At 49.2% G+C, this 24,826-nt stretch overlaps 12 protein-coding genes across 12 annotated transcripts; 8 read left to right on the top strand and 4 right to left on the bottom strand.

The window, feature by feature from the left end:
• Positions 1 to 498: 498 nt before the first annotated feature.
• N7455_006724 (uncharacterized protein) lies at positions 499 to 738 on the top strand (the record flags this gene model as incomplete). The annotated part of the gene is made up of 1 exon (XM_065605416.1): positions 499 to 738. The coding sequence occupies one exon, from the start codon at positions 499 to 501 to the stop codon at positions 736 to 738; it is 240 nt and encodes a 79-aa protein (XP_065461270.1).
• A 99-nt stretch (positions 739 to 837) lies between these two features.
• N7455_006723 (uncharacterized protein) lies at positions 838 to 2,361 on the top strand (the record flags this gene model as incomplete). Its single annotated transcript, XM_040962155.2, has 2 exons — positions 838 to 1,941; positions 1,999 to 2,361. The coding sequence occupies 2 exons, from the start codon at positions 838 to 840 to the stop codon at positions 2,359 to 2,361; spliced, it is 1,467 nt and encodes a 488-aa protein (XP_040807414.2).
• A 749-nt stretch (positions 2,362 to 3,110) lies between these two features.
• Positions 3,111 to 4,605, bottom strand: atfA (bZIP transcription factor atfA; the record flags this gene model as incomplete). The annotated part of the gene is made up of 3 exons (XM_040962156.2): positions 3,111 to 3,414; positions 3,473 to 4,511; positions 4,572 to 4,605. The coding sequence occupies 3 exons, from the start codon at positions 4,603 to 4,605 to the stop codon at positions 3,111 to 3,113; spliced, it is 1,377 nt and encodes a 458-aa protein (XP_040807405.2).
• Positions 4,606 to 7,113: 2,508 nt separating this feature from the next.
• N7455_006721 (hydroxyisourate hydrolase) lies at positions 7,114 to 7,662 on the bottom strand (the record flags this gene model as incomplete). The annotated part of the gene is made up of 1 exon (XM_040962140.2): positions 7,114 to 7,662. The coding sequence occupies one exon, from the start codon at positions 7,660 to 7,662 to the stop codon at positions 7,114 to 7,116; it is 549 nt and encodes a 182-aa protein (XP_040807420.2).
• Positions 7,663 to 8,120: 458 nt separating this feature from the next.
• Positions 8,121 to 9,389, top strand: N7455_006720 (ArsA family ATPase). The gene is made up of 2 exons (XM_040962143.2): positions 8,121 to 8,596; positions 8,662 to 9,389. The coding sequence occupies exons 1-2, from the start codon at positions 8,207 to 8,209 to the stop codon at positions 9,292 to 9,294; spliced, it is 1,023 nt and encodes a 340-aa protein (XP_040807421.1). The 5' UTR covers positions 8,121 to 8,206; the 3' UTR covers positions 9,295 to 9,389.
• Positions 9,390 to 10,304: 915 nt separating this feature from the next.
• Positions 10,305 to 11,142, top strand: N7455_006719 (uncharacterized protein; the record flags this gene model as incomplete). The annotated part of the gene is made up of 3 exons (XM_040962149.2): positions 10,305 to 10,767; positions 10,836 to 10,877; positions 10,957 to 11,142. The coding sequence occupies exons 1-3, from the start codon at positions 10,651 to 10,653 to the stop codon at positions 11,140 to 11,142; spliced, it is 345 nt and encodes a 114-aa protein (XP_040807419.2). The 5' UTR covers positions 10,305 to 10,650.
• Positions 11,143 to 12,354: 1,212 nt separating this feature from the next.
• N7455_006718 (eukaryotic translation initiation factor 3 subunit E) lies at positions 12,355 to 13,777 on the bottom strand (the record flags this gene model as incomplete). The annotated part of the gene is made up of 2 exons (XM_040962137.2): positions 12,355 to 12,568; positions 12,633 to 13,777. The coding sequence occupies 2 exons, from the start codon at positions 13,775 to 13,777 to the stop codon at positions 12,355 to 12,357; spliced, it is 1,359 nt and encodes a 452-aa protein (XP_040807412.2).
• A 211-nt stretch (positions 13,778 to 13,988) lies between these two features.
• On the top strand, positions 13,989 to 15,180 carry N7455_006717 (mitochondrial 54S ribosomal protein mL49). The gene is made up of 3 exons (XM_065605415.1): positions 13,989 to 14,193; positions 14,384 to 14,769; positions 14,831 to 15,180. The coding sequence occupies exons 1-3, from the start codon at positions 14,040 to 14,042 to the stop codon at positions 14,879 to 14,881; spliced, it is 591 nt and encodes a 196-aa protein (XP_065461269.1). The 5' UTR covers positions 13,989 to 14,039; the 3' UTR covers positions 14,882 to 15,180.
• Positions 15,181 to 15,915: 735 nt separating this feature from the next.
• On the bottom strand, positions 15,916 to 18,873 carry N7455_006716 (putative ARID/BRIGHT domain protein (SWI1); the record flags this gene model as incomplete). The annotated part of the gene is made up of 1 exon (XM_040962147.2): positions 15,916 to 18,873. One exon carries the CDS (start codon positions 18,871 to 18,873, stop codon positions 15,916 to 15,918), a length of 2,958 nt encoding a protein of 985 aa, XP_040807423.2.
• A 1,478-nt stretch (positions 18,874 to 20,351) lies between these two features.
• Positions 20,352 to 20,818, top strand: N7455_006715 (uncharacterized protein; the record flags this gene model as incomplete). The annotated part of the gene is made up of 2 exons (XM_065605414.1): positions 20,352 to 20,613; positions 20,682 to 20,818. The coding sequence occupies 2 exons, from the start codon at positions 20,352 to 20,354 to the stop codon at positions 20,816 to 20,818; spliced, it is 399 nt and encodes a 132-aa protein (XP_065461268.1).
• A 418-nt stretch (positions 20,819 to 21,236) lies between these two features.
• On the top strand, positions 21,237 to 23,049 carry rpt3 (proteasome regulatory particle base subunit RPT3; the record flags this gene model as incomplete). The annotated part of the gene is made up of 6 exons (XM_065605413.1): positions 21,237 to 21,515; positions 21,570 to 21,611; positions 21,677 to 21,775; positions 21,838 to 22,124; positions 22,178 to 22,852; positions 22,898 to 23,049. Coding segments are annotated over exons 1-6 (1,413 nt in total), but the record flags the coding sequence as incomplete, so codon positions are not given.
• Positions 23,050 to 23,372: 323 nt separating this feature from the next.
• On the top strand, positions 23,373 to 23,843 carry N7455_006713 (uncharacterized protein; the record flags this gene model as incomplete). The annotated part of the gene is made up of 2 exons (XM_040962136.1): positions 23,373 to 23,390; positions 23,424 to 23,843. 2 exons carry the CDS (start codon positions 23,373 to 23,375, stop codon positions 23,841 to 23,843), a joined length of 438 nt encoding a protein of 145 aa, XP_040807404.1.
• Between the last annotated feature and the right edge of the window lie 983 nt (positions 23,844 to 24,826).

Raw genomic sequence — 24,826 nt, 5'->3', positions numbered from 1 at the left:
CGCTCGTAGTTGGCGTCTGTGGGTGCTTTGTTTGTGGAGAAATTGTTGAGCAAGAAGAGATCGCGGTCAGGCAGCGGGTTAGGGAAGAAGGTCGCAAATCAAGACTGATGCTAGACTGTACAGTTTCAACACACGTCTGAGATGAACCTTCCAAATTGCACTTCAATGGACGTAACGCGGACTCAAGCTTGAAGCTTGAATGTTTGTGTTTGTGATGTTTGGCGTGTGTTGATGCCAATTCCCTAAGGCACATTATCCTTATCGGTTATCGCTAACTAGTTATCTGAGTTTGCCCTTACCCCCGGGGCCGATATATCATCCCTGTCATATAAACCTCCAAGGTTGTTGTTACAACAAATCTCGACGACAACACCTCCACATGCTTTCTTTATAATGCAGGTCCTCCGGGATATCTTATAGGCTTCTCCTCGATGAATTTCCCACAACAATGAAATATCTACACGTGAGCTCACCTACATAGTTTAAGAAGACCGCAGCATGGCCTTCACCGGTCCAATCATGGAATATGTGCAAGGAACTTGGGCCCTTCGGTCCGAATTCCAGCAATTGTTGAGCTCAGGCCCAGCAAATGCACAGTCAAAGTGCAGCCAAGGTGTACGCAACACTGCGGGCATGATTCGGGGCATTTTAGAGAAGACCCGCTATAGTGACGTCCATGATCATACAGGATCTGTAGGATTTGGAGCCACCCCAGAGGCGACCCTAACAAAGCCTTAATTGCTTAAATTTTTCTTGCATTATCTCTATTCTTTTTATCATATTCCCTTTCTCTTTCCATGTCCCTGTTCTAGTAAACCAAATGTGTAATCTCCCAATATGGACACAGGCACATCTACCTCTGCGACCGCGCGACCATTTTTCAGAGCTCTAGGCAACGCAAAGCTCAAATTACTTGCTGCATTCTTAACAGTCTCGACCATCCTCCTACTTACGTTATACTCCTCACGGGGTCTATCAGAGGACATCTCACCTAGCACAAAAAACGAGCTTGCGAACGAGAAAGACTACTGGACATGGGAAACAAGCACCCGATTCCGGAAATCCAAGTATGGAAATGACCTCGATGACACCGAGAGTTCACAAAATGCGACCTGTGACGCTTTCCCATCAGACATGCTATCGCGCATTCAGATTATCTTGAAAACCAGCGCAACCGAAGACCCAAAACGAGTCGACACACACATGGCCTCTGTAACCCGCTGCATTTCCAACTTGCTAGTTATATCAGACAAGGAAACCGAGCTCCATGGCCATCGTGTGCACGACATTCTAGCCGATCTGCCCCCCTCATCCCGGAATCAGACTCCGGAGTTCAAAGCATACGAAGCACTACAACGCGGGGAGAGCAACGTCGACGGCTCAGCAGGGTGGAAACTCGATCGATTCAAGTTCCTGCCCATGGTGGAGCGTGCTAAGAAAGTGAACCCCGGCGCGGAGTGGTACGTCTTTCTCGAGACGGATACTTACTTCGTGTGGGATAACCTGTTCCGAATGCTGGAACAGTTCGACCCATTGTTCCCTCTGTATATGGGATCACCTGCACCGGGCCGCGATATCGGTGATGGAAAAGTCAACTGGTTTGCATACGGTGGCTCGGGCTTTGTGTTATCCCGAGCTGCAGTTGATACATTGGTGGCGCGGGAGGTTGGTGAGTATGGGCAGTTTATTGGACAATCGCTCAGTGAGCAGTATATGCAGGTGGTGAAAGATGACTGCTGTGGTGACTCTGTGCTTGGGTTTGCGCTGTATGAAAAGGGCATTGAATTGTCTGGGATGTGGCCGATGTTCAATGCGCACCCGCTGGACTCGATTCCGTTTGGTGATGATCATCACTGGTGCCAGCCTGCGATCAGCATGCATAAATCACAATTGGGTGATATGACCGGGCTGGCGGACTGGGAGGATGAGCGGGATAGAACGGTATGATTCGTTTTTGCTGAACCTACTTGGTGATACACGTTCTAATTCATATCACAGAAGCCCTTACTTTACGCAGACTTAGTTGACTACCCTCGTCTGGGACAGTTGTCAGAGCGAAAAGGATGGGATAATGGAGCCTGGGGTGGAATCATCGAACAACCTGATACTCTACCCCAACATGAGTCATTAGAAGCTTGTCGCCAGGCATGCCATGACCGGGATTGGTGTATGTCATATACTTATGACACTGCTGGAGTCTGCGTGTTTGTGCGGAGCTTGCGACTTGGAGCAAAGAGCAAGCTGGAAATTGCCGAGCAATTCACGGCAGGATGGGACAACGACAAGATCCAAAATTGGCGGGTGAAAAACACGTGTAAACAGCCCATGTGGATGAAGCCGAGTTTGACAAGAATTTTCTAGAATTTAGACGTGTACACGACTTTCAAGGATTTACTATAAAACGTTAATAAATGATATACGATCTGAAGATACGACTCCTATATATCCCAGAGCTACGAGCTACAACCACAAAGCACAATGACCTCCCTCTACATCCAGCATATACTAAATGAAGATCTTAACACACTTTCAAAGCGATTGTCGATTCATTTGCCCAACCATCTGGTTCAAGGAAACTAGTCAAACACATCAAAAAATCACAAAGCCATCCGTACGCCACCCAGGAATCATGTATTTCGACACAAGCAACCCACACTTGGGAAAACAAACAATGCACCGATGTGCCCTCAAGTATTAGACAAGCGAAAGGTAAAAGGTTCCTCTGAGCCATCAAGGAGGAGGATTAAAAAAAAGATGAAAAGCGAAGGGTAAAAAAATACAACAAGGAAAAGGGGAACATCATAAAGCAGAACATCAACCTCGAAGCAGCCATAAATCGAAAGAAAGCATCTCATACGCCGAGTTGACACACCCTCAAAAAAAGGTCATTCCAGACCACCAAGTTAGTCCGTCCATTTTTGAGTCGTGAGGATCATTAACACCTGCCCATGCCAGAACAATCGGCGGAGCCTTAGCCGAAGGAAACCGCGAGGAAAAACAAACTCCTAGGAAGAAGAGATCAACCGCCGGGTCTAAGCAGTGAACTGTATTTCCTACATGCGGCGAAAAGCACGATAGGTATCTTGAGATGAGAGACAAAGCAGGTTATCTCATCGACGCATGCCCTGCGTAGGGATGCCACCGGGCTGCATGCCCATGTTGGGCGGCATATTATACCCGTGGTGATCATATCCGGCTGACATGCCGTTCATCATAAGGGGGCCGAGTCCCTGGGCCTGAGAGACCGGGCAATCCTTGTGTGCCAGCAATAGAGTCTTGAGGTTGACAATCTCTTCACGCAGCTGAGTCACTGTAGCAGTAAGGGCATCATTCTCTGAGGTGAAAAGTTCAACCTTGTTTTGAAGGTTAGCCAGCCACTGCTTCTTCCGTTGACGACATTTCAAAGCCGCGACACTATAGCAAACGTTAGTATTCCAAGTTCCTGAATATATTAAGGTTGGGTCATTCATACCGATTCCGCTCCAGGAAGTTGCGTCTTTTCTCCTCATCAGTCATCTTCTTGGTATCCATTGGGAATTGTTTCATATCATCATCGTCATCGTCCTCGTCATCCATATCCGAGGGCATCTCCATGCTGGCTTTGGTCCTTTTGTTGGATCCCTTCGGGGCATCTTCGGCCTTGCGGCGGTTATTGGCAGCAGGGGCCTTAGGGGCGTTCTTTTTGCCCTTGCCCTTAGCGGGTTTAGCGGGTTCGTGATCAGATGCATCCTCAGCACTGGTACCATTGGTGTTCTGGGAAACACGTCGGGCTGCACCACGGGTATCATTTGGCATCTGGGCATGGTTCATTGGCGCATTGTTTGCCTGGCCACCCTTTGCCAGCATGAACAGTCCGTTCGCCGCATCAGCCGCATCATGCTGAGTGAAGTCAGCAGGCCGAGCTGGTTTTACATCCATATTAGCAGCAGCCTGTTCCTGCTCGTTAGGGTTGGAGGTGGGAGCATTCGAGTTGTTCTTTTTCGCTGTGAGTGCGGTGCGATGGAAATCAATAGTGGAAGGAGTGGCACCGCCGTTCTGAAGTTGTTGCAAGAGAGCTTGTGAGTTCGGACTGGGGGCCGGGAACATGGAACCTCCACCGCCAGGTGTCAGTCCCGTGCGGAGGGACGACTCGTTCGGGGTAGGGAAGCCGCGACCGATACTGTCGAAGTAGTCATTAGGGCCGGTGGGCCCAGGGAGCATAGCCGGACTAAGTGGTCCCGAGCGCAGGGAGTTGTTCCAATTGTAACCAGTAGTAGAGGTTGTTCCAGGTAAGGCCGGGGAGGTGAGGGCAGCGACAGAGGGAAGAAGCGATTTGCCTGGGGTCTCGGCCGGATTCCCTCCGAACGATTGCTCAAATGGATTGGGCTCTAGTGAGAAAGGATTGTGCATGGAACTGAAGTAGTCCGGAGTATCAGACGCAGTAGGCGCACCCGGTCGTGGAGGCGGCGCCAACGAGGTCTGAGGCTCTACGTTCGATTTCTGCTCGTTCTGTGAAGACGCGGCCTGCGAGTCTGGCGGGGAGAGTTCGAGTTAGCAACGCGCCAAGAATTAATGCGATCGCAAATAGGTACCACTGCGGTTTTGGGATCGAGTCGGGGGCTTCATTGTGGAAGATTCATGTGTTGGTGGGGAGGAAATCAATGACGCCAGTGGGTGAAGTCATCGCGACGGCAAATGGACTTGGGGAATTTAAGGATCGGGGGGAAGCAGTGGCGTATTACCAAACCAAAAAGGGGACTTTTTTTCTTTTCTGGAAGTATAATGCAGAACATGAAATAAGGGAGAAAGCATCCATATGAAATCACAGTGTAAAGCAAAAGTACTAGAAAAATGCGCAAATGTAAAAGCGTGACACACGAACCTTCTTTTTCCTTCTTCGAGTCCATGGGGGAAGACATGTTTGATCGAAGAGTCGATACAGCTGGGGCGACCGCAGCAGACATCGGGCTTATTCGAAGATAATGGATATAAAATGCTGCAAAGCCAAACAAACAATGGGCTTTCTGGCAGTGTGAGAGTGAGTGAGAGAGAGGAAGAGAGTGACGTAGGGGGAAGAGGGATATGATGAAATTTAGGGAATTGGGGGATTTTGGCAGTTGAAAAAGGAAAAAAACACAATTACAGTCAGGTACTGTATTTTAAAAAATTGATTACCACATTATATGGGTATCCAACATATCCAACATACATGACGGTAACTGTCTTTCTCCGAATCAGGTTCGACCTTGGTTTCCACCATTTTGTATTTTGTACTTTGTACACAATCTTTGAAATGTTGCTATTGGTACATATGTACTCTTCTAATCTTCGTGTTTGCCTTTTCGGTCTGAATGGGGTGCAACCCTCCTCCCCATCTCAGACATTCTATACCATAAAGAGACACCCTTACCTAGGATTTTGACCATAAGGTGGAGAATCGGTTGAATAGGTCCATCTTCATTTGCCGAGTTGGAGAGCGGAGTCAACCTGATCCAATATCACTGGCTCGAAAAGAGGACAAAAAGGAAATTGTACAATCGCAAGTCGACTCTTCGCAATCCTTGCACCTACTGGTAGAGAGTCGATGCTTGCATCTTTGATACAGAGAGTTTCCAAGGTTGGTCATCCCAGTATTACATCCCAGTATTATTCATTATGTCACGGTGACGACAGAAATCTCTCCCGCTGTGGGTCAGATGCACTCTTTAGACCAATCAAATAACATAATTCCCCAGTGCCAAGGTAAGGATTTCACTTAACCCAAGGAATGCGGTGAAAATGATGACGCAATCGATGGCACGTGAGGATCCTATCTATCTTCAAGGTTGCCACTGGAATTCTACAAGTCGTAGATATGTTGATCTCCATATGCAACGGAAATATAGGTGTACATATTATATATGCCAAATGGGGGGCAGGAAAAGGCTATATTGTTTCTGACGAAGGTCTGTACATTATGTATTGTATGTATGTGTAGAGCCTGTACCACCTGTTGCCGGCCCCCAACAGGGTATTATTAATCAACGGCAGTCCACGGGTGTATCCATGGGTACTCCATACAACATACGCGTCGTATGCATACGGAGTACGGAGTACACAAGATCGCGTCTGCCCAGGTCCACGGGTGGCACTTTGTACGTTACATAACATTGTTATTTAGCCCTGGAGGGATGTATTACCCCTGATATTAATGCAAAAAGGCCTATGTGCTCCGTAGGCTAGGGTAGTACGGAGTAATTAGTATGTTGTATATTATATCAATCACCTACTAGTGTCTCGAGAGCGTGCCATCGTATGCATCTTTAACAATCTTAATGTTGAATATCAATGCGATAATTGCAAAGAGTGGTCTAGCCCAAATTAGCCCTTTAATCACCATGCCAATTGGGCGATTTCGTCGGGATTGAGGGTGGTGGAGAGCTCCAAGGTTTCCCCACAGTCTTGGTATCCTTCAACCTTGATTGTACGTATGTGCATCACCTGTCGATTGTTAGACAGGTCTAACTGCAATTAACGATTCAGCTTGGACACGGCTCTCAATGCATCCTGAGAGCTTGATTCATATCGAGTAATAGCCCAAAATATCTATCGAACCACTCAAAATTACCGGCATTGGGTGAAACATTCGACTATATTTAAACCCAATACATATGCCAAAACTTAATAATGCACAGTCAAGATAGTGTTACTTCACAAGGAGTAGGTTCCAAGAGCAGGTTGCCGACTCGAACTCTTAAGGGCATAGTTTTTTCAACGAGGATTTACTCCGCCGTATAATTGGTAGAAGATAAAAATATCAAGGTTTGACAAGATCTTCAGTGTATCCACAGAGCATCTGAAGGAGTCCAAGTTGTCTGCGTGCTGCTTCTCTTTCCGAGAAAGTGAACTATGGATATTATTCAGTAGGAAGGTGTTAATCCTTACCTGTCCAGCGCACCCTACAGCCTATATATATCTAAAGAAACATAAAGCATAAAGCTTTTAGACAACAAACGAGCAATGAAAACTATAGCCAAGATCCATGCTTCAGAATAACACCTTTGCAATAGAGATAGATCATTGACATCCATCCACCAGGCCCTGGAAATATTGCAATATTTACATAAAAAAGGAACCCTCATTTATACCAAGACTTCACGAACCTCGATAAGTCGAGTAATTCCAAGGACCCAGGAGGACAGGAACATGGTAGTGGCGCCAACCTTCCTCGCCCTCGCGGCCACGTCCCTTGACAGTGAACTTAACCTCAACCTCTGGCCAGAAGCTCTCGACGCCCTGGGCCTCGTACCAGGGACCCACGTCGAAGCGCACAGACCAGTTGGTCTTGCTGTCTGCAGCAGGAAGAGCAGCCAAGATAGCGGGGACTGATTCTGAGGCTGTTCCAGCTGGTGTCCAGTTGGCGACGCGGCCGTCGGCGTTGGTAGTTGCGCGGAACGAGATGCCGCCGGCGGCGGATGTCGGGGCGGAGAGGAGGGTCAGGGTCACTGGCAGGTTGGCTGCGGGTGTTCCTGATAAAGTGTTGAGGCAATGACAGGTGATGGGATCGCGCGCTGCCATGGTGGTTGGTTGTTGCTTGATTAGGTCTGAGTCTTTGGTGTGCGGGGCGGGAGAGATTTGTTGCTGATAAAGTGCGAGGCGGTTGGTGGTGCGACCAATTTGTTGGTTATCTTGAGAGGAGTCCATTCATTCAAGGAAAACGTGGGGATATAGGAGAAGGAGAAAAAGGGAGAAGAAGAAGAAATACCCTAGGAGGACAGCTCTACTGTGCTATCAAAGGTTCATCGGAGGATACCGATGGCTGCGGAGAGTGCCATGCAGCTATCAATTGGGGATCCATGAATCCATGACTCGCGCATGTAGGTTGTATAGCTTCTTCGCTTCTTAATTTAGTGACCATCTGTAGTAAATAGAATTATCTCTATTATGAGAACTTAAGTAGGATAAGATAAATCTGTGGTTTCAGAGACGAGAAGCTCCCAGTACCATAGGAACCTTTCCAATTAGTAGATGAACGGGGCTAATTATAACCCTACCTAGATATATTGCATCTAAAGCCAATTGCATGTATATATACCACAAAAACAAAAACACCAAGAGAAAGTTGAAAGGGTTATGATGTGAACGTCTTGTCTTCCGGAAAGTTCGATTTTGCGGGGCAAACTTGGGAACTCTTGAACTTCCAAGCTCCCAACTTCGCAACATTTAGAACTTCAACAAATCATACACAATGTCCTCCGCCGTGGTAACTGGCGATGACCTCGACATGGAGCCTACGCTCCAGTCAGTTCTCAATCAAAACACTCTCCGTTGGATCTTCGTCGGAGGAAAAGGAGGTGTGGGTAAGACCACCACCTCGTGCTCGCTGGCCATCCAGCTGGCCAAAGTCCGCAAATCCGTCCTCCTCATTTCGACCGACCCCGCACACAACCTGAGCGACGCTTTCGGTCAAAAGTTCGGAAAGGAGGCCCGTCTGATCGATGGCTACTCAAACCTGAGCGCGATGGAGATCGACCCCAATGGGAGCATTCAGGATCTACTCGCTACCGGAGATGGTCAGGCCGAAGACCCCATGGCAGGATTGGGCATGGGAAACATGATGCAGGATCTTGCCTTCAGCGTAAGTTCTTATTCCGTTGTTGCGCAATACACCCTACGTGTCAATCTAACTCTTGGTGATGGCAGATTCCCGGTGTTGACGAAGCTATGTCCTTCGCCGAAGTCCTAAAGCAGGTCAAGTCACTCTCCTACGAAGTCATCGTGTTCGATACCGCGCCCACCGGCCACACCCTTCGATTCCTCCAATTCCCCACCGTGCTCGAGAAGGCGCTAGCCAAGCTCTCCCAGCTCTCCACCCAGTTCGGTCCGATGCTCAACTCGATTCTGGGCGCCCGTGGTGGTCTACCCGGAGGTCAGAATATGGATGAGTTGCTGCAGAAGATGGAGTCGTTGCGCGAGACTATTAGCGAGGTCAACACGCAATTCAAGAACCCAGACATGACCACCTTTGTCTGTGTATGCATTGCAGAGTTCTTGTCGCTCTACGAGACGGAACGTATGATCCAGGAATTGACCAGCTACAACATCGATACCCACGCAATCGTTGTCAACCAGCTGCTGTTCCCCAAGGAAGGAAGTGGTTGCGAACAGTGCACTGCCCGGAGAAAGATGCAGAAGAAGTACCTCGATCAGATCGAGGAGCTCTATGAGGATTTCAATGTGGTCCGCATGCCAATGCTTGTTGAGGAAGTTCGCGGGAAGGAGAAGTTGGAGAAGTTCAGTGAGATGCTGGTGACCCCATATGTGCCTCCGCAGTAAAGGCGATGTCGATGCGAGATATTTGGTTTTCGCTCATGTCGGACGAATTATGAAAAGACTAGAGAATATTACATGAAGCGCCTTGTGGACCAAGATTGGTTTGAACCCCATGTAGACACCTCGGGAGCATCCGGGCTAACAGACATGAATGTGTTCATGCATATTCTGTCACATCCTAACGCTCTGTGATGAACCTCTTGATTACATCTCGGTCGATCGGAGATACAACGCACACAATTCTTGACTAAATGATATCGGACCCCGATTAATATATATCCTCGAGAGAGGAATTCCAATCGTTTCCGCACCTAAGCTCCTCTCCATCTGCCATGTGTTTCAACAACCAATGACCCCATATACAATATAGTCTTGGCAATACAGGATTCATGCCCTTGAAGCGAGTTCATACCCTAAAAGCGAGAGCTGCAGATATCCTCGCTGCAGCTTAGTGGCCCCCGCGATCTAAAACCACAATCCGTGGTGCCACGACACCACCGCAGTGAGCCAATTTGGCGCTGCATAGGTTTGAGAATCTGCGGTGAGAGAAAAGGAGACGTCAGAACTGATTTCCTTCCTCTTCCAAATACTCCTACAGGTGCACTGTCCACTCCTTTTAGGGGAATACTCCAATTCTATGCGCCCTGAGATTGATTCGAGGCCGATGCTCCTCCATGCAAGCCTCACTTTCGTCCAAGACCGGGTTCTCGGTACTAAACAGTGGGAAAGTGGGCAGACCAAGACCCCGTCCCATTTTGACGGTCAGAAGCTGCAAATTGTCACACATCAAGGGAGGGAAAAAAGGGTTGGGTCTCGTTGGTTGATAAAGTGAGGCGGGTGGTTCTCTTGTCCTCCGCCCTCCGAACATTCCGACATGAACCCTCCTCTCGAGATCAAGGCACAAGATCTGGGCCGTTTCTGGTGATTCTCCACTGGTTTCACTTTCTTATTCTTGCCGCCCTCCGTGGAGACTTGCTCGAGTGTTACCGGATTTGTGGGTAACCGGTTGGTTTCATTTGCCTACGTGCAGCCGACCTTGTGGATCGTGCTGTTCGATGAAGGGGGGGATGCGCGGTCCCCTCTGCCGTTGACCTGTTGTGAGACCATATTCTCCGAAGGATCGGGGCCTGCATTTTCAATAGAGATTTGTCTTATGCATCTCCGTCGCTGGTGGAATTGTTATTTGTTGAGCTAGGGTATCAACCAACCTATTTATACTCATGTCTCATCCTTCTGAGCTGTGCCAAAAGTCCCACAAAGAGCTTCTAGGCACGGTCCGTTTGTGTGTCGGTGTCGACTGACATCAGACCCTAGCCCTTTCTTCGCCTCGTCTCGACGCCTCACCTCTTAGCTTTGACAATGGCTCCTGTCCAGCAATACTGGCTTCCGGGATATGGACTGTCCCGACATATTGTCTTAGGCCATATCCATTACTTCCTTGGACCAAGTGCAACAGTTAGACCCTACAGCTACCAGGTATATCTTGCCATTGCTTCCACTACGCCCCTCTATGTGTAGCCCATTTTAACCAGATATCATTGCAGGGACGCGATGGCTACCTCATCAATGGCGTGCCACTCACGCGGGTTTGTTTCTCCTATCTTTATTTGAACATGAATTGAACCCAGAGAAGGATAATCGAACATTGTTGACTCTTTCGTACAGGAACAAATTGATGATCTCGCGGTAATGTCTCGAGAGTACGAGAAGCAGGAAGCTACTCGAATGACCCACAACACCAGCGGCTCCTCGACTTCTAGTCCCAGCAGCGACAACCCAGCAACTCAATCTGAGCCATACATCAATGAGATCATCCCTATTAATCAAGCTGGAACACGCAGGCGTGCATAACCAGACTCACGAGGCGGTCGTCGAGCCCAATTTTGTTTCCTTGATTTCATCCATTGGACTCGCTGTTTCTTTTCTACCTCTTGCCTCCGTTCTAGGATTCCGTCTACGAGGAAGGACCTTCCTGCATGGCCGCCCGATACCGCTCCGTTTGACCTTTTTTTCTTCCTAAAACTCGTTCTTCGTGCCCCGGAGCATCTCGTGGATTGAGATATTGGCCACATGGATATTCAAACCCTGACTCTGTTACCCAGGTGGTATCCTTGGATTACAGGAACCCGAATGGACCAGTGGAAGGAAAGGAACACTAATCCTGCCCAGGTGGGATGGAAGAGGCTCTTGTGGGTAATAGGGGTAGCCCTGTTTTGAGCTGATAGGAATATGTGCCTTTCGTCTCGTTCTGATATACCCTCCTCTCTTTCTTCTCGTGGTCTTGGATGCCTATTAGTTGTCATAACGCCAAATCTGTTTTTGAATACATTAGAATCTCGGATTTGAAGCTGTTAGCCTATAACAAACTATGCGCTGGACTGATCTTTCGGGGCTCAGGGGGGAAATAAGACAAATGGGATGATCCCCTTAACTACTCCGTACATAGAGGCTATGTATGCACTGGGACTGGAAGAGGCAGAAATGGACGTCAAATAGGTTTTATGTTCAATGCTCATTATAATAGTTACGAGTTATCAATAATAAACCGGAACATAATCCTAGCCTAAGAACAGGGATATTTTGGAATAAGGGTTATTGTCAAAAAAGACATCATCTTTCACTCATCTCTATAGACCATTCGTAACAGCATAGATAAATCAGACCCTAAGATCAAAGAGTCTACTACATATCTCCATCTCTCATCTTTTCCTCCCAAAGATATGAGGGCGCCATGATTCTCTGGCTGCTTTTGGGACCCCCTCGCTCCAAACCTCCAGGGTCAGAAATGGCCAATACATAAAGAGGTCAAGCAAAATATCCGACACAGGAAGTGAAAAAATATGGGGAGAGAGTGATTTGCATAACTGCAAGACTAAAGAGGTAAAGAAATAAGTGTGGACCCCCGAAAAAACGCCAGCCGGATGCCACTCTGCATGGAGTCCCCAAACAACCGTGTTATGACCTACACGGGGAGATCACTAAAAAAAATGGGGTAGGCAGAAACAAGTTGGAAATCACATAACAGAGAAAAGTTCAGTTTTCAACATCAAGGTCATGGTGTTTTTATTTTGCGACAGCAGCGCTCAAGACTTGTGTGCGGAAGAAGGCACCCTTGGTCTTCTCGATGACTTGCTGGTAGACCGACTGAGGGGGGTGGTTCATGATAACAGTACCCTCCTTGTAATCGATCTTGGCGTCAACCCGGGTGTCGCGAATAAGGTTGACAATCCACTTCTCACCCTCGTCCTGGTTCAGACCGAGGCGGGCGGAAAGGTCCCTGGGAAAAGAGGAAACCGTTAGTCTGTTGTTCGTGCCAATTTCCCCAATATAAAATAACTTACTTGATGTCAATACGCTGGTGGATCTTGCAGTAGCTCTCGGAGATGAGGTGACGGGCAGCATCGACGAAAGCGTCGGCGGCCGAGACAAGGAAGAAATCGCTGCGCAGAACATCCTCGGCCTCGCCGAGCTTCTTCTGTGCTTCCTCGAAATCGAAGTCGACGTAAAGGGCCTTGACGAAATCGGTGACGGGGTCGGTGTACTCGTAGTCCTCCTGGCGCACAACGCGGATCAGATCCTTCAATTGCTTCTGGTAGACACCGGAGTGCTTGTGGGGGCGGCTGCGGTTGGTGATGACAGCGGCGGCGAGGTACCGCAAAACCCAAGGGCAGCTGGTCTGGATGGTGTTGATGTAGGCGGGGGAGAAGAAGAGGTCGGTGAGGACATCGCGGGCGGGGTCGTGGTTGAAGAAGGGGAACAGCGACCAGTGAATGAGCCAAGAGCGGTTGGTGAGCTGAGCCAGGGGGTTGTTGAACAGGCGAGTCTCAATTGAGTCCTTAACCTTCTGAACCTCCTCCATCGCACCCTCCCAGTTGGTGGTCAGGATCTCTGATGCGAGCTTACCCCATGTGGCGGCGGCAACCTTGTCGTTGTCGGTGGACAGAACACGGAACTGGTAAAGCAGCTCAGCGGCGTTTCCGTAGCTGCCGCAGCTGTACTGGAAGCGTCCGTAGTCATGGAGAGAGTTGACCATCTCGTTGGTGACACCGTGCTGCTCCTCGAGGAACCGCAAGTTGGCGGCCTTATCGCTTCGCAGGTTACCCACGACCTCCTCATCCTGCAACAATTCGGAAATCTTCTCGCTCTGATCCTGGTAGTGCTGTAGCTTGGCCAGAACCTCCTCGCGCTTCTTCACAAACTCTTCGGGAATGGTGTCGGAATCGTTGATCTCCTGCCACAAGTTGGCGACGTAATCGGTCATGTTGGTGTGCTTCAGGAGCTCGTACTTCGCCCGGGTGATTTCCTTGTCCTCCTCATCGCCGGTAGCGCTGAATTCGAGCAGGGGGAAGACCAAGTGACGGTCGAGGTACGGGATGAGTCGGGGCAGCAAATCATGCTGGGAGGCGATATCCTCGGCGGTCTTGGGCGTGTGAGCAGCAGCGCCGCTGAGCATGGTCTCAGCGGTAGGGGGGGCGTTGTCTGCCATATTGGATCTCAAAAGATGGCAGAAGGGGGTTAAAGGTCTAGAGGGGGATAACAAAGGGCCAACCGCGATCAATGGAGAATTTGCAGATTGTGCGGGCGTCGGTGGCCCTAAACCCTTTTTGGAAGTGGGTGTTGGGCAAGCGGTGGCAGAAAATCTGAGCAGAGGAGCATCAGATGTCGCTCCCCGATCTTCCCAGTCTCTGCCTTGATATCCCCATCTTCTCCAACCAGGTCTTCTCTTTCGGTCCTTTAGAACGTGAGAAATGCCGTCTCTTCTATACTCGGGCCCGTCTTCGGCCATGCGAAAACAGGCCACAATCATTCCTCTTCGCGTCAACTCTGCACAGTCCGTGGCTTCCGTTCAGACATGTAGTTCATTTTCCACATTATGTCCTCAGGCGAGGTTGAAAGCTTCACGTAAGTTACGATTTGTTCGGTTCCATCTTGATCTCTTGATCTTTTAAGAACGACAAGAGCAAGGCCGAATCCTCGGATCTTGCAATATCTTGTAACCAACAAACAAGAGAGAAAGAAAGAAAAAACACGCATCTATGCCGTGTTAGTTTCAACAGAGAAAAGAGCGCGCATGGCTAACCCTTCTTCTCAGATCGTCCTCAATCCTCCTTCCCTACTCTCCCTACTCGCCAAAGCCGTACCTTCCTCGCTCATCTCGGCCGTCAAGCGCAAGCCCTGAAACAACAATCTACCACCCCATCGGCGACTCCATCCCCAGCCAAATCAGACAAGAAACCCAGTCCGACCCTGCAGCTCACCAACCTCCCCTATTTCGTCCGTCGCACTGCCTCCAACCAGCTTCCCGTCTACGTCGTCACCAAGGCCGGCGGCACCAAGCAACTCACCAAGCTCCAGAAGACCGAAGGCGATCTGGACGCGCTCCGCAACGACCTAGCCTCTGCCCTGGGTGTCGTTGACGGAAACAAGCCTAACCCGGACGTTACTCTCAACCGACTCACTGGCCACATCATTGTCAAGGTACGTTCGCTTCTACGGTGCAGTTAATTATCACGCGACAGAAACTGATATATGGATACAGGGCTGGCGCAAACCCGAGATTCTGAACTTCCTCCAGGAGCGGAAATTCTAAATGCTTTCTTCTCTAATACCTCAATCTTATCTCATACGCTCGCGATTGAAGAGCTCATTGGAATCATTCGAATGGCCCCAAGATTCACCCCCCAAAAAGCATCATCATACCCCTATTGCGAGGGGTATGCCAGAGCATACTTATCGGAGAGACCAAGAATCACATCACGTCGAAAACAAGGGAGGAGAAAGAAAGAAACGAACGCTCACGGTGGTCCCTGATGTGGATGGGTAATATCTATTTTCTTGATCTCTCTCTCCTCTTCCCTCTCGGTGCATACCTTTAATCTCGTTTCGGGTTATTTTTCTTTACCTTTTCCTTCCTCTTTTCCTTTGGTGTTTGTGTCTTATCTATCTGGTCGTGTCTTCTGGCGTCCACCTGCTTTTTTCTTCGTGTTCCCTTGCTTTTCTATCTACCTGTAACACTTCCAATCTGTACATTTTCGACGACTCGATGGGTGCTAGTGCTTTTATATTGAATGACCACATGCATTCCCCTTCAGGAGACCTGTAACAGTACGCAGTAGGTATGCTCCTGTCTGCAATTGGAGTATGCCAATGTAGGCCACGGCTTGACTCATTCAAGACTATAAATTCCAAACTACTTCGGCAAGCGGGCGACGGAATAGGGCTTGCATTGCCCTCTTCTGTCTCTACTAGATGCTTCGACGTGGCTGAGTCCAACTACGAATCTCTAGTAAGCCACTGATTTGATAGTTACGAATTTAAATGGAAGCAAAGGCCAATTGGTCATGATGCAAGTATCTCTCGATTTGTGTCGAGGGTATTTTGAGCATTGTACACCGAAGCAGAACAGAACGCTATCTCACAAGAACAAAAAAATAGAATCTCCATCACCGACCAGCGCCCAAAAGTTAAGAATAGGAAGACTGACAGTCGACATGAGTACAAATGACATGAGAGAAAATCAAGATTGTCGTATATACTACGTGGAAGAGGATCCGATTCCTCCTAGGCGGGACTGGTACGAAACCAACCTGTCACCAGCGCATTAGAAGTTCATGCAGATATCATTTACTCCGCCAACCGAGCATATGTGAGGAGCTGGCGAACAACACCACCGTCGATGTTGGGGAGGAGCAGTGCACCTAGCAGGCTTTCTTTTCTAGGAAGGATTCCGGATGGGATGTTGAGAGGGGAGGTGTTGTCGACTTGCTTTGATTTTTCCGCGAGCCGGCGTAGAATCCCCAGTCCTCGGTTGACAATTGAGCTGAAGGCATATGCATCGGCTTCAGCCTGACTTCTTTGTCGCATGTTGATTTGCGGGATGCGTTCTGTGCACAGCGCGCAGGAAAGTCGCAGGAGATGGACGGCGAACCCGTCGACTGACTCGAGCCATGCTTTGGCAAGAGCCCCATCGGCGAATGTGGTGAGAACATCGGCGGACAGAAGACCTTGCATTAAAAACACTTTGCGTGCATCCACGACGGCCATGGGCTTTTTGTCGGGGACACAGGAGATGGCAAGGCCAAACGCGCGGGTTAACAACTCCGGCTGGGCAGGTGCAGACCCATCGCCCGAGAAGATGGCTTTGAAGTAAGTTCGGTTCGGGTCGTCCCTAGCCAACATTTTGGCAAGCCCGTCAACAGCAGCTGGGGTGTATCGATCAACCGAAGAGTTGAATGTAGTGAACATCACTTTTCCGGAGGGTGATGTGGGTTCAGGTTCGGGCGAGAATGCCAACAAGAAAATCAACAAATTCAGCGCCTCGTCCTTGCCGGGGATTTGAACAACATGCGCCAAGTTACTCAGCAAGATCACTGCATCCTTCATAAAGTCTAACGTGTTGTGGCTTGTCCGCAGGAACATTTTGCGAGTTCCCATGTAACGGAAGACGGCCGAAAACAGCTGAGCGACAGGAGGGATACCAAGAGGTAAGAAGTTCGTCTCGCTGAACGAGAAATTGCGCAGGATGGTGGTGATACAGATAAGTCGATCGACGGCCCGGTCTAGTTCGTACTCAATACTTCCAAATTCGGGAACATCTGCAAGCCATGTGTTTTCAGACTGGCAGTCCCGTGTGACTTCGTCATAGGAACGTAGCAGCATAGTATCCGACTCTTCCAAGGTGTGTTGTGCTAGAAGGTCGGCTTGGTCTTCAGCACAGTCGATCAGGCTCTCTACCAAGTCATCACAGTTCTCCAATGAGATCTGAATAGATGGTTCACCAGAAAGTGTGGTCAGGGTATCCAAGGCAACCCGGATCTCAGCGTAGATCCCTGACTTGAGCGCCATTGTCAGCGCATGAATGTCAACAACTCCTAGTTCTGCAAAGCTTGGCACGTTTGGCTTTAGTCTCGAGATGTCCTCGCCAATCTGGTACATCTCATCAACGGCAATGGGCCCGTGGAAACGACTCCCTGTCAGAACCATGGGTTTGAAGGTCTCTTCAATAGGTCGTTTTACTAGCTGCTCTGGTTTTTGTTCTTGTTGTACGGGTTGCTGTTGGCCCGGAACAGGCGTAACACCCTTCACGGACTGCGGGGAAGGAGCTGTGAATTGTCCAGGAGCAGCTTCAGTGGGTGGGACTGGTGGCTGCGAACCCCTCGAGATGCTTTGCCGATGTCCGGCCTGGGCTGGCCTGCTTTGGCTTCGAGCGTGCGTCGGCGTGGCGAACCCATTCACTGGGTTCCCGGGGGCATTATTATGAACTGGCGTATTATTCTGAGGGGACTGTGCCATTGCCTGACCTTGCTCAAAGCCCGGATTGGGTTTAACTGAAGGAGACTGGAATTGACTAGGCGGCCGCGGTATCCCACCTTGCTGCTGCTGTTGCTGTTGTTGTTGTTGCTGCTGCTGTTGTTGCTGCTGCTGCTGCATGTGGTCCGCCATTTGTTTTTGTTGTGAGCTGATAAAAGCTTGTTCATAAGGAGCCAAGTTCCTTGAGTGGTGGGCTTGGATCTCCTGGGCGGCCATGGGGTATTGCATCTGGGGGAACTGCAGCTGATGTGCAACTGCTGGCCACATATTTGTTGTTGTGACCTTTTTTGATCCCCCCATCTTCATCACCGTGGCATAGAGCTGAACGAGGTTGATCGGACGACCACTGACAATTGGATTTGGGTCCATCGGAAGATTCTGGCTCACCATGAATTTTTGCAATGAGCGCAAAAACCCTTCCGGATTATTGGGTTTCGGCATGTTTGACTGCATGTTCGGGGGCATTTGTCTCATTCCTCCCATGGGCTGCGGCTGCTGCTGAGGATTGGCCATCGGGTTCATGCCTGGACCCGGCCGTCCAGCCATTGCAGGATTGGGATTCATCCGTGTCTGTTGCTGCATGGCATGCAGCCGCTGTTGCTGGTTTGCTAAAGCTTGATGGTAGCCCTGGGGTACTTGTTGCATGCCATTGAACTGCGGCGCCTGCATCGAGGGTTGAGGGGCTCCCGAGGTCATTCCACCAAATTGCTGCGCTTGCATAAAGTTGGCGTTTTGCGGCGTATTCACGCGGCTGCCGTCCGACTGCGATGGAGACATATGGGGTCCAGGGTGCGGGCCAGCGGGCGAGAAGGGGCTCGGAGAGGCCGTTCCCATACGAGCGCTTTGTTGATCATAGTCCTGCATAATGGGCGACTGCGTGACATTCGGAGACGCTCCTTGCTGAAGATGCTGGTAGGGCGTCGGGTGTTGCGGGAATTGCGGATTGCCATTAGCCGGTCCTTGATAACCTGGAAATGGTTGGTGAGGGGTTTGGGATCGCGAGCCCGTCACGCCACCCGGTGCTGGCCTTGGCGACATGGGCATGCCATCTTCTGGCCGTGCTCGCTTGGATGGAATCACTTGGTTTGGATTGTGGAAGCCTGGGGAAGCATTCCGCGGCACGCCATTGTTGAACATGCGCTGGAACTGGGATGGATCCTGGGGAGTCGGGGAGCCATGAAGGAAAGCAGTAGAGGGATCTATAGTGGATGGATGGAAAGCGCCATTATCCTGGCCAGGAATATTCGAGGCGTCGGCAAGCCAGGCATTCATGTCGAGCGGTTATGCCAACCCATCTACCTAGGGCGAGTCAGCATGTGAACATTGACTCATGCTCCATCACTGTAATGTGCAACGATGTCATATAGGAATGAAGGAAGTATAGGATTTAGTCCAATGATGGGCGATCAGGCGGACGCGTCGGGGATGAGATGTTTGGAGTCGCGCCCAGACCCGGTCGCGACACAGGTCAAAGAGAAAGTGGGGAGGGAAGGCACAACCACGGGGGAATATTGAAGATAATATGGGGGGGAAGGAGGGGAGGGAATGAGGTACATACCGATAAGGCTGGAGTGACTTAAATTCCGCTTTTTATACGGATGACTGAAGCCGGGTCCCGGAATTGGCAGATGGGGGGATAATGAAGGGGACAGAGGTTGGCCAGGTGTGGTCACGTGGTGTTAGAAACCTAAGGCAGCAAACCACGGGAGGCAAAGGCGTTTATGGATTTGGGGGGAAGGGGGAAAGGAGGGGGAAGTAAGAAGGCTGGGGTAGAGTAAAATGTTAGCAAATCATAGACAAGGAACGTCAACCTTGATCTTTTTTTTCCATAAAGAGCCAAGATATAATAATGGGAGTATTCCCTCCAGAAACCACAGACGGTTACAGAAGGCACCAAGAAAAAAAGAGAAGGGGGGTGCGTGGTCACAACCAAATCATATCAATACAGGTAATATAAGGTAATATAATGTAATATAATATGGGTAGAACAAAATAATAATAAAACAAACGAAACAAATAAGAAACTGGCGTACTTACCAATTCACAAGATCCGTTCAGTTAGGGATGAAAGGGGAAGTGGAGAGAGGAGAGGGAAAATTACTGACAGGTCAGAGCTTTCGCAAGTAACCCTCCCTGTTGTTACTTGGGTGTTTTTGTGTTACTAGGTTAGTCTTTCTGTTCTTTTCAGTTTTGAAGTTCTTTGGGTTCGTTTTTCTTCGTTTTTCTTATTCCCTTTCTCTTTTGAGGAGTTTCTTTTTTTTGGCCCTTTGTGTTAGTCTATATTTCCCATTGGTTTTGTTATCTCGTTGAGAGCGGGTGTCGTCAGCCTCAACCTGCATATGTATGAAAGAGACTGACCACACATAAGAGGGAAAAGGAATGGGAAATATTAGGGAACAGAGAGAGAATGAAGGAAATCTCTTTCTGGGAGAAAATTCCCTTAAAAAACCCCATCTTCCCCTCGGATTTCGTAAATCGTCTAAACGATGATCCATTCCAACGGTCTGGCCGAGTCAGGTTAGATCATATAGTACTCCAACCCCCGAGGGTTAGCAATCACCCAGTGATAAATTCCAAAGAGGAAAACTGTCATGGCAAAAAAAAAAAAATAGTCTTTCTAGACCAAGAGCTGGGAGGAAGGGGAAAAGAGAGAAGAAAAAGAGAGGAAAAAAAAGATCTAGAGCCGTGACGGTGACCAGCGGGCGGTTCGCCTTATATAAAGCTCGCACTAGCGTCTGATAATCATGTCGATGCGCGCCCAATCCTCCGAAGTCACCAACAATTCGAGGTCAAGAACTAAGGAGTGGATTAACCTGGGTTTCCTAGTGAACCCCGTGCAAGGATCCGACTCGATCCGCGTGGGAAATCATGACGGCTTTGGTGCCTGTCCCACCTACCGTGTCCCGGGCTACTCCACCGCTACAAATGATTGGATCAACTTTTCTTCGTTTCCTTCTGTAGGGCTTTGGGGCAAGCTTGAGGACATGGCTAACTCCAATAGCAAGGATGCTCGTAACTGCCTCAAAGGCCTTTGCGCACGGCGGTCCAATATGATATTCTCCTGACTTGAACCTGATCAGGTGTCCAAACTGGCAACATGCTCCGTGCATCTACAGATCACTCGATGAAACAAACAACCCAGGCAAATGAGCTTGAGATCCCCGTTATTGGCTCCAGGGCTACATATTCCGCGACAGCCGCTAGCGTCCGACCATAGATTTGGATTGAGACACACTCACCCAGACAAGATTAGTGTATATTTGGTGTCTGGACAAGATACAGGGGAAATTATGATCAGAATTGTCGAGACTTTCCAAGGCTCTGTAATTTATCTCACTGTTCTGGGTGAGATTGTTGCATACAAATGTTTCAAGTATGTAGTTGACGGGCGCTTGATTTGGTAGTGTTACCGTATCGCCAATTGCCACAATCTTCTAGCCTTGGAATGATGAAGTATTGGACACCACATATATACACCATAATATATATAGAAAATAATCAGCTGTGGGACTCTGTAATGGAATGTTTCATGGCACTTGGAACTAAATCTATAAGCGTTGGCAAGACTGGTTGGCATCACGTGATGGATAAGCTTCCCGGCCCATAGCATCGAAAGCTCCAGATGGCTGAACTCCGAGCCCTTCACACAGCGCGTCATTCACCAACCATCTTCAAAGCACATTCCATTTCCCTTCCATTTCCAGCTGATAGATATACCATCCTTTCTTATCTTGCTCGCTATCTAAAGTATCCACCATGGGAGACGTTGCCGTGGAGAACCCGGCGAACAACGTCACGCCTCTTACCAAGCCAGGTGCGCTCGACGCCCTCGCCAACTTGGATTCCCTCGATGGCACAGGGGTTGATGGAAACGATGAATATGCTACCCTCAAGAGGCTACAGAGACATCTCGAGTATGTCTAACTGTGTTTGTTAGATGGAGTGATCTGTACTGACGTCGAACACAGGTATATCCAACTCCAGGAGGAATACATCAAGGATGAGCAGAGGTATGCATATTGGATTCTGTCATTGAAGATTTGTATCAGTAGCTAACTATCGTCGTTCGATGCAGGAGCTTGAAGAGGGAACTGGTTCGGGCACAAGAAGAGATCAAGCGCATACAGAGTGTGCCATTGGTCATCGGACAGTTTATGGAGGCAATCGATCAAAAGTATGCCTTTCCGTGTCTGGGCCCCTAGTCGAGATGATCATTTTGCTAACTCATATCCATAGCACCGGCATTGTGCAAAGCTCGACCGGTTCTAATTACGTCGTCCGTATCCTCTCCACTCTCGACCGCGAGAAGCTGAAGCCCTCGTCCTCGGTCGCCCTCCACCGTCACTCCAATGCCCTTGTCGATATTCTTCCCCCCGAGGCCGACTCCTCTATCGCGATGCTCGGCGAGAACGAGAAGCCCGATGTGACGTACGCAGATGTCGGTGGCTTGGATATGCAGAAACAGGAGATTCGGGAGGCCGTCGAGCTGCCTTTGACACATTTTGAACTCTACAAGCAAATCGGTGGGTAGTGATGGAGATCCATTGCGGCTGATGGCACTGCTAACAATTTGCAGGTATTGACCCTCCCCGTGGTGTCTTGCTCTATGGCCCCCCCGGAACCGGAAAGACCATGCTGGTGAAAGCCGTGGCCAACAGCACAACTGCCAGTTTCATTCGTGTCAACGGATCAGAGTTCGTACAGAAGTATCTAGGAGAGGGACCTCGTATGGTCCGTGACGTGTTCCGGATGGCTCGTGAGAACTCCCCAGCCATTATCTTCATTGACGAAATCGACGCGATCGCCACGAAGCGTTTCGATGCCCAAACTGGTGCCGATCGTGAAGTTCAGCGTATCTTGCTGGAGTTGCTGAACCAGATGGACGGTTTCGAACAAACTAGCAACGTCAAGGTCATCATGGCCACCAACCGAGCCGACACCCTGGACCCGGCTTTGCTGCGTCCTGGTCGTCTGGACCGAAAGATCGAGTTCCCAAACCTGCGTGACCGACGTGAGCGCCGATTGATTTTCACAACCATTGCCGCGAGGATGTCACTGTCCCCCGAGGTTGATCTCGATGCTCTGATCGTGCGCAACGACCCCTTGTCTGGTGCTGTCATTGCTGCTATCATGCAGGAGGCCGGTCTGCGGGCTGTCCGCAAGAACCGTTACAACATTATCCAATCGGACCTCGAAGATGCTTATGCCGTCCAGGTCAAGACTGGACAGGATGATGACCGGTATGTTTATTGTACTTTTGGGGGGGGTTTCTATGTCACTAACTGGTTGCTTGCAGTCCTGACTTCTACCGGTAAATGCTTGGGTCTCTTGGGAACGTGGGTATGGGTGACGAAAGCTTGGTCTCCCTCACCGGTTGTATTATCAATAATATGCAGGCGCCATGTGTCACAGTGTTTGGATTATGTGTTGATACCATGGTCTTCCGTTCATTCTTTTAGACTGTATATGTAGATTGTAGATTGGCTGGTGGCACCCTGCCTATAGACCACTTGCTTGAACATGCGTGTCGAATCGAGGTTCTTCTATATACATTTAGATCTATTTTCCTATTATTATTCTACAGAATCACCGATGGGGTTATGATATATTTTGTAGTATCGGTTCTTAGATACGGATGACTTTGGGAGGGAAAAGGTCAAGATATATATTCATCTACAATCACGAGAATCCACAAAAAACCTGCCACTATCATTTCAATCAATGAAACGAAACCACTCAACTATATAACGTAATAGGCCGCGGGACGTTTCATGCCGGTACTGACTCCAGTATGTATCATTCCAGAGTACGCCAACTTTTAGGTCGACGTGCGTACATTCTCGGAAAGCACTCAACAACTTGCTAAGTCTGCAGTGGAGCGCGTTATACGAAATGAGTGCGAAGTCTCTGGATCCCCGATAGCTCCCCGTATTGTGACTACGGTTAGCAGCCCAGCCATTGATAACGATGATGTGGCAACAAGACGATTCACCCGGGTGCTGGAATTGTATTATGGTAGTGAATCACCCAAGGTTATTCAGGTGATGCCACCAGATATCGTCGCGGATGACATCGTGCTTCTTTCCCTTCCGCCCGGTGGAAACCCAATACCATATGTGTACTGGAACATTGGCCTGACAGACCCAGAGATATGGGAGAAGGCAAATAGGCAAGGCAAGTTGGGAGATTTGCCTCCAACCCACAGTCCTATATATGCGCCGGCAATTCAGCCTACATTGTAGACTGGAATCGACGCGTTGGCTTTGTCTGCCTTGACCTTCCTTGAAATTCTTTGACGATACTTGGCTGCACGCTTCATCACTGGTGAAGCAAAAGGAAACAGTGTATATTATGCGCAGAGAGGAAAGAAATCAAATATTCCACATCCATTTCATCTGTCCCAGGGTCTCCTAGTCTTTTTGATATCCCCTATGTGCTCGACAAGAACACACCAAAAGACTCGAACGGATAGAGTAGGCAGAAGCTTATTACACCATCAAGCTCAATCAGAGGACTCCCCTAAAGTACTTTATATTGGCCAGAACAGGTCGGTTATTTACCTTTGTCAACTGGAGCCCTGGAGATTATATATAGTTAGTCAGCACCGTGGGGCCTATCCGGGTGGGGACCTTGTAGTGATCATGTAGACCCTAGTACTGAAGGTGTCGATGCCTACATAAGGTATCAGGTAGTCCATAGCTGGAGACTATGATATATGCAGCGTGGTATTGGCATATTAAAGTTCGTAGTAAGCCAGCCTTTAAAGCATTGGAAGGGCACGTGCTTGAAAGGCACCAGGCGGAGTATTTCATGGATACTTTTGGGCTCTAGACACACATTCTTAAAGGTCCCTAATGATACTCCGTACACATCCCAAACTTTATGGCGTACCACAGCAGGGCACAATACCTTGCTGTAGAACAATAACATCTGAGCGTAGCCTTTTGCCACATCAACTATCTTGCAGCTGCCAGGTACGCCGGGAGGGGTGTGTTCCGACCAGTCCGATCATAGCGCTAATCACGCCCAGGCACCAGCCCAAAGCGCTTCCCCTACCCAGGTTCAATTTTGTACGGAGTATATCATAGAGGAGCTGTAGTAATCCAGTGAGTGAATGGCTTGGGAAAGAAGAAAATATTATTTGTATACGTCAGGAACTGGAAACCTCCGAGCCTGGGAATCCATGTCATGAGTCCATCGCCCAAAGGGGGTTAGTGTGACCCTC

The sequence above is a fragment of the Penicillium solitum genome (assembly GCF_028829755.1).
Source record: "Penicillium solitum strain IBT 25940 chromosome Unknown utg000004l_segment0_segment0, whole genome shotgun sequence".
NCBI classification, from domain to species: Eukaryota; Fungi; Ascomycota; class Eurotiomycetes; order Eurotiales; family Aspergillaceae; genus Penicillium; species Penicillium solitum.
Note: the sequence above shows the minus strand (reverse complement) of the source record. Positions and strands in the feature narration are given on the sequence as shown.

Coding starts and splice junctions, on each gene's coding strand:
- N7455_006720 (XM_040962143.2), top strand. CDS start 8,207: ATGTCCTCCGCCGTGGTAACTGGCGATGACCTCGACATGGAGCCTACG. Junction 8,597..8,661: donor TGCAGGATCTTGCCTTCAGC/GTAAGTTCTTAT, acceptor TGGTGATGGCAG/ATTCCCGGTGTTGACGAAGC.
- N7455_006717 (XM_065605415.1), top strand. CDS start 14,040: ATGCCGTCTCTTCTATACTCGGGCCCGTCTTCGGCCATGCGAAAACAG. Junction 14,194..14,383: donor GGCGAGGTTGAAAGCTTCAC/GTAAGTTACGAT, acceptor CCTTCTTCTCAG/ATCGTCCTCAATCCTCCTTC. Junction 14,770..14,830: donor CTGGCCACATCATTGTCAAG/GTACGTTCGCTT, acceptor ATATGGATACAG/GGCTGGCGCAAACCCGAGAT.